The sequence below is a fragment of the Amaranthus tricolor genome, chromosome 3, assembly GCF_026212465.1.
Source record: "Amaranthus tricolor cultivar Red isolate AtriRed21 chromosome 3, ASM2621246v1, whole genome shotgun sequence".
In the NCBI taxonomy this organism is placed as follows: Eukaryota; Viridiplantae; Streptophyta; class Magnoliopsida; order Caryophyllales; family Amaranthaceae; genus Amaranthus; species Amaranthus tricolor.
Window position 1 is genome coordinate 28,771,846 of NC_080049.1, and position 7,610 is coordinate 28,779,455.

The following is a 7,610-nucleotide window of genomic DNA, read 5'->3' on the forward strand; positions in this document are numbered from 1 at the left end:
TCAAGTTTGGTAAATAAGTAAGCCAACAATAATGTAAAACTAATCTTGAAATTGCCCAAAATTAACAACTAAGAAGTAACAAATAACATTCCTTTAGGCGTAAACTATTCTATATTTACTCTCAAACATATTTTTCAACCATTTAATCCTAAAATTACATACAAAATCGCACGAAACAAAATCAAAATCACGTTTTATCAATTGAATCATTGCGTAGGAATTAATATGATAGATTTAATGCTTCAATTTGATATGTTTACGTTTCTAAATTAACCAAACAACTCTGCTAATCAAAAGTATATATATTTTTAAAAATAAAAGAATGAACAAATGATGATTAAATGATGATGATATTGATAAACATAGTTGCAGGATAAAGAGGATAATAATAGAATGGATGAATAAAAAATCCAACTTTTTTTAAAACATACCGATTTGCTTACTTTAAAACATATATATATATATATATATATATATATGTATATATATATATATATGTATATATATATATATATGTATATATATATATATATATATATATATATATATCTATATATATATATATATGTATATATATATATATATGTATATATATGTATATATGTATATATATATATACATATAATACCAATTATATTACTTTAAATATCTATTTTGGATGGTTAAAACACTTATTCGTGCTCTTAAGTGTCTCTTATTCACTTTCCACTTGAATGGTTATAATACCTACTTCAGCACTTAAGAACACCTTAGGACTTAAAGATGCATACTTTAAATGATTAAAACACCTTCTTTAGTAATTCAAAATACCTACTTTAAATGGTTAACACCTACTTTAGTACTTAAAATACCTATTTTAATACTTAAACATATCTATTAAAAGTCGAGATTCGAATGTGCTTAGTAAATCATAAATTGCGCAATACAAACTAAAGGAATACTTGAAAAATGAATGAATAAAAATCAAACCAGGCTAAACAAAACGAAAAATTAAGAACATACAAAGAAACAAAATTCAATTGGTCATGGCGGAAGTCTCATATTACTTGAGCGAACTGTTTTTACTGTATAATACTAATACAATACTAGTAGCAATAATCAAACAGACCATAAATACTGAAAAATTTAAAAAGACAAATAAAATAAAACAAGATGCAGCCTTAGATCATCTATCTATCTACTCATAAACAGTATGTACATCTTGTTTGACACTATATCATAACTATAAATACTCCTTTTTCATATCATTAAAGACATGATAGAGATAAGAGATCAAAGCTACTTTTACACTTTCCTCTTTTTTCTTGTTACTTTTTGGTGTTAGAACCATCTTTTTTCCCATTAATTTCTGCATTTCTACTCCTCCCACATTACAACAAAACATTCCATAATACAACCATCATAAATGACTCAACCACAATTACCCACCAAACTCCATCAATTCCACACCTACACAATCCACAAGAGGATATAACATCCTCATTTAGCCTATTAAACTCTTGTAACATATTTCCATTTTGATTACTCAACTCAGTTTTTAGACCCGTTTTTACCAACATCTCCTCGGGTTTGCAAGGCTCCACGCCGATAGGGGAATCCCCGTTTGACATTAACTCACTCGTGTAACATAAACTCGGGTTATTCCAAGCTGCGAATCTCCTCCCTAATCTTACATAAAAATCATTAGAAAACTTCAACTCCCCTTTTAGATTGTTCCCATTCACATAAATTGCATTAACACAAGGCATATTTGCAATTTCTAAGGGTAAATACCCTGTGAGATTGTTATTACTAAGACCCACATATCTTAGCTTCTTAAGATTTAACATTGATTTAGGGAAAACACCAGATAACCCTAGATTAGATAGGTCTAAAATCATCAAATTTTGCAACTTTTTCCAATCGAAATTAGCAATGTCACCCCCTAATGAATTCCCAGATAACATCAGTTCTTGTAATGAATTCATTTCTTCAATAGATTTTGTCAATCCCCCAGATAAATTGTTGCCTCTAAAATCCAATAAAGTTAGGTTTTTTAAGTTGCCCATTTCATATGGGATATTACCCATTATCCCATTATTGCTTAAATCAAGTTTTAAGAGAGAATTTAGGTACCCAATTGAGATAGGTAAAGACCCAGATAATGAATTTCTGCTTAAATCAAGGATCAAAAGTTCCTTGAGATTTCCAAGAGTGTCGGGAACTCGATCGGAGAAGTTGTTTTCTGAAAGGACTAGTCTCTTTAGATGCACCAAGTTGCCAATATTTGTGGGCAATGTTCCACTGATTCCATTTTGGAACAACACCAAGGACTGAAGCTTGTAGAGATTGCCAAAAATTGATGGGAATAGGCCAATTAGGCTAGGATTCGATCGAAATTCTAGGGATTCTAAGCTTGATGCTAGTTTTTCCCAATTGTTGGTAGGTAAGGTGATCAAATTATGAGGAGAAGTAAAACAATTGAAAAAAGTTAGAGATTTGAGATGTTTAAGATCAAATAATTGTGGCCTAAATTCAGGGTTTTGTGTACATGAAAGGGAGTTTTCATGAAGGGGTCCGATGTTGAGGTCAGTCACATACCAGAATTCATTCATGAAATCACATGAAACCCCCTGCACAACAGAATATCAGAGAAATGTTACCAAAATATGCAAAAATTTGAAAAAATTTCTACATTACTATAAATATATGGTAATTCAATTATGCAACCACCAGCAAAATAGACATGTTTCACAAAAAAAGATTAAGATGAAAAATAATCTTCAACTTTTTGATGAAAATATGAAAAAATATATTTATGTGGATCTTAATATATTCGTTTCAATGTATATTTTTTGGTATAACTTATTATAATAGAACAAAAGGGAACGGACAGAGTAGTAAACTGAAAACTTTTAAATGTTGATATATATGAAATAATCATTATACACCCAAAAGTAGAGGGGTTTATTTGGGTCATCGGGTTGATTTTGGGTTAGATGTTTCAGGTCGATTTAAAATTGGGTTTTGTGTCTATATTGTTTTTTACATAATTGTAATTCATTTTTGAATTCGAATCAGATCGGGTTCGTTTACAAGATCGGCTAAATTTTAGATTATCGAGTCTATTTTGAAAACCTGTACCCAAAAGTAAACAAAGATTAAAAATGATGATGGTGATGAGTTTGTACCCCCAAGAGTAGAAAAAGGCATACAATGACATAAGAGACTTGACAAAGGAAATAGAAAGTAGGGACTCCATATCATTGAGCACAAAAGGAAAATGAAAAGGGCATAATCAAGGTAGCAACTATAAGTTAGAAACTTTGCACATGCTATCTTTTAAGCAAATAATTGGGGGATGAAGTAGTTATTGCTCCTTGTGCATGTCTTGATTGATATCCTAAACACCAGCTATTGCCCTTTCTTGTGAAAATATCAATTTTTAAATGGCAACTTGGAAGTACAAATAAATAGTAAACTTGACAAGGGAAAATCTTTAAAAAAATAGAAAAAATAATAAGATAATTAGCACACTAGTTACAATTTTATGGAATGATGTAAACATTTTAATAACCGCAATAAGATTGGAGAATAATGTTCAAAACAAACTCGATGATCTGAAATTTACTTGACCTTGTAACCGAACTCGATTTGACCCGAATTCAATAACTTACAATAATTATGTAACCCGAAACACTTAACTCGAAATCAACTCGATAATCCAAATAAACACCTCTAACTACGAGTAATTCTTCTGGTAGGAGTTTAGAATCAAATACTTGTCACAAGGGTGGAAAGTCTTTTAACTACTAGGTCGACCATGATTCTCCATGGGTTATGTACATGAAGGTTTTTATTAGTTTTGTTAATTATTACCGCATAAATAAGAGAAAAAATAAGTGAATAATAAAATGTATTTCATATTTCATATGAGATGAAAATAGAAATGGAGTTTAAAAAACAAGATGAGAAGAGATAATACCCTAAGCTCATGTCAAAAGAGGGAAATATAGCAAACTCATTTGAACACCTTGTACTTCAACAAATTCACTACTTAGACTACTTTTTATCTTCTATTTTTGTTAATCATCTACAAAAGGCACTATATTCTTTATTAATTACAAGATAATAGAGCAAGTTCTTAAAAATACCCAAAAACAGATAATGAAAGTACTTAAAAAAAATATCCACTTTTCAACAATAGCCTCACATTTTTCACTCCATCGAAGAATATGTACGAAACCCAGAAAATACTAAGAATTACACAAGAAACAGGGTAAAAGTGGCATGAAAGGACATGGAAACAAGCATGCTTTTAGTATGTGAAAAAAGTACATATTCATACAAAAAATCCTTCTACTTCAGTAAATAAAAACATGTAATTTTGATTACTGTTTAATTAAACAAAAGAGGAAAAAATTTATGAATACCTGGATAGGAGTCCATCCACAAGGATCAGGATACAGATTTGAGCCATTCCACCAACTACCCACAAATCCTTGAATTGCAGAATATAAAGATTCTTTCTCTTTTTTCTCCATTACTGCTTCATCAGAAACTTCTTTTGTTTCTCCTTTGCACAAACATAGATTCAAGAATATGATAATGAGACAGAAAATTACAAATCTTGTATATTTCATGTTGTTTTTCATTGATTTTACTGAAAATCCAGAAAAGTTTTAGTGGGATTTGATATAAAGATGATTTCTTTTTAGTTTTTCGACTGATTTATACCCAGAAAAAAACTAAAATAACCCATATGGGGACAGAAAATGTAGGAAAGATAACATTTTTACGAAATGAAACAGGAGAATAAGATGACTGGAGAAAGAAGAAGGATGAAATAGTAAGGGGAAACAGAAGGTAGAACAGAGGATGTTTTGTTAAAGATGTTTATAGAAAAAGCAAAGAAATGTAAAATAGAAGAATAGATAAAGAAATAAGTAAAGAAAAAAAGAATGTAGTTGAAAGAGAAAAGAAGAGCGCAGTTATCAATGAATTGAGGCTAAAAAAGTAATGATAATAATGAAAGGATGAGAAGGGTAATTAAGTGTAGGAGGAAGAAGAGGTTGGGCTATGAAAGGGAAAGGGAAAGGGAAAGGGAAGGATTTTGAGAAGGGAAAAGTTGAAAAAGGGTGTTACAGTCTTGTTCTTTTCTTAGGACAGACTTGTGATTCTCTTTTAGAAACAAAATTTATCTCTAACATTTATGTTTGGGACTTGGGAGGGTAAAAGGTAGTATAGTAACTCTAGGGTAAAAAGGTGGTCTCACCTTAACTACCCAAGAATGCAAAAAGTTTTGGTTGGAATTGGAGGTAGAAATGGCCAAATGGGTGGGTGTTTCTTGGGGTTGGGGAACAAAAGGGTATTTGGTAAATGGCAGTTAGCTGATTTAACCAGCTAATTTTATTAATTAGTTTAACCAGTTGATTTTGAACCCGCTGTTATGAGCAGCTTGTTTAATAATAGTTTATTTATAATAATAAGTTGTATCAATTAGATAATTTACCAAATATAGCATTAGCTGGTTTGACCACCCAACCCTCTAATTATATCCAATAAGCTTGTTTGTCAAACATCCCCAAAAACTAATTTGGAGTAATCATCTATTACAAACTACATTAATTGGAAGAGTTAAACGTAGCGTTCAAATGAGTAAAAGGTAATGGGTTTGAGTTTTGAAAGTCATATGTTGTAGAAAAATATGGCAAGGTTGCCTATATTAGGCGGTTACATTTGGTGGTAAGATCCTACTTAGAATTATCAATTTGCGCAAATGTTTTGATCAACAGATTGTTTTTCCATTACGATAATTTATTGGATTGTTACACTTTGGTAATAAGACTACTTATAATCATCATTATGCACAGATGTTTTGTGCAACGATCTGTCTTTCCATTATAATAATTTAATACAGTTTTATGTTGAGGAATTTGGTGGTCACTTCATATGTTATTATAATGGGTACACATTCACTTGTCAAAAGTGAAAGAGTTGAAAAAAAAAAATACTCTAAATGAAAATTTTATTATTTTGAAATATTTGTGAAAAAGTATGCATAGTTGATTTTCGTAACAAAATAATCTATAAAATTGTATAAACAAACTACCTTAAACATGATTTTTACTACATAAGACTATTTAACGCTTTTCAACATATTTTTTAAATTTAATTTAGTTGACTATTTAATTCATTTTATCATCCCAAGCACCTTTGTGGGAGAATATCACAATAGGAAAGTGTATGAACGCCTTCTACTCATATCATGTTTCCGAGCGACTTCTTTGATTGTCGCAACCATATCTTCATTGTCTCCTTGGTGATTCAACAAGAGTTCAAAGCCATATACAAAAGATTACAAATAGTGTAGATTTATCTTGTAACACATATTTGTAATACATCATTATTGTAATAATCTATTGTGATATCTTCTTCACCATGGCAAGTGTTAAGGAACTCACTTCAAATTTCACCAAGTTAGAAAAGTTTGTTGGCGTCGACTTCCGACGTTGGCAAAAGAAATAGAAAATTCTTTTGACAACCCTCAACGTGGCTTACGTTATTAGCACTCTTAGACCGGAGGAGTCCGAAAATGAAACATTGGAGCAAGCAGGGAAAAGAAGTAAGTGGGATAATGACGACTTCATTTGTCGAGGACACATCTTGAATGGCATGAATGATTCTCTCTTTGATGTTTATCAATATCATGACTCGGCCAAACTTTTGTGGGAAGCACTTGAAGAAAAATACATGGCAGAAGATGCAAGTTCAAAGACATTCCTTGTAAGTAACTTTAATGCATATTAAATGATTGAAAATCGCCTTATTATTGATCAATTTCATGAATTACAAAGGTTACACTCTAACATGCAAATTCATGACATTAAAATGGATGAGATATTTGTTGTAAGTAGCATAATAGACAAGTTGCCTCCATCATGGAGGGATGTTAGACTTGCACTAAAACATAAGAAACAAGACATGAGTCTTGCCGATCTTGGACAACATCTTATTGTTGAGTCTAGCATTCGTGCCCAAGAGGGGAAAAAGGACCCAAATCAAAATATTGGGTCGGTTAACATGGTAGAGGGAAAATCCTCTCATGGTGAAAAGCGTAAGAAGACTTACAACGGGAGTGCTGGCAAATCCAAAACCGTTGAAAACGGGTGTTGAGAATGTGGAAAGCCTGGACATCTAAAGAAACATTGTTCTGTTTTTAAGAAAAAATAAAAGAAGACAAAGGATCAAGCTTCAACAAGCGGGGACCCATCTACTAAAGGTGATCATTCCAAATTAAATAAACAATCTAGTTTTGATGTTTGTTTAATGAATACTAACATTAGTATTGTGCAGGATGATCCTATGTCTTGGTTTATCGATTCAGGGGCTACAAGACATGTATGTGGCAACAAAGATTTGTTCAAAACCTTGCACAAGGTGGTTGATGGAGAGTCTGTCTACATGGGGAACAACTCTTCTATCAAGGTCCATGAAAAAGGGCAAGTAGAACTTATGTTTACTTCGGGAAATCTCTTGGTGTTAACAGATGTATGCTACGCTTCTGAAATTAGTAGGAATCTTGTCTCGGGTTCCGCATTGAATCGATTGGGCTACAAATTAGTATTTGA

The 7,610-nt window shown here is 31.5% G+C and overlaps 1 protein-coding gene across 1 annotated transcript; it reads right to left on the reverse strand.

Moving 5' to 3' along the window:
* Nucleotides 1–999: 999 nt before the first annotated feature.
* On the reverse strand, nucleotides 1,000–5,123 carry LOC130807435 (piriformospora indica-insensitive protein 2-like). Its single transcript, XM_057672641.1, has 2 exons — nucleotides 4,413–5,123; nucleotides 1,000–2,612 (listed from the first exon to the last, which is right to left on the reverse strand). The coding sequence occupies exons 1-2, from the start codon at nucleotides 4,632–4,634 to the stop codon at nucleotides 1,371–1,373; spliced, it is 1,464 nt and encodes a 487-aa protein (XP_057528624.1). The 5' UTR covers nucleotides 4,635–5,123; the 3' UTR covers nucleotides 1,000–1,370.
* Between the last annotated feature and the right edge of the window lie 2,487 nt (nucleotides 5,124–7,610).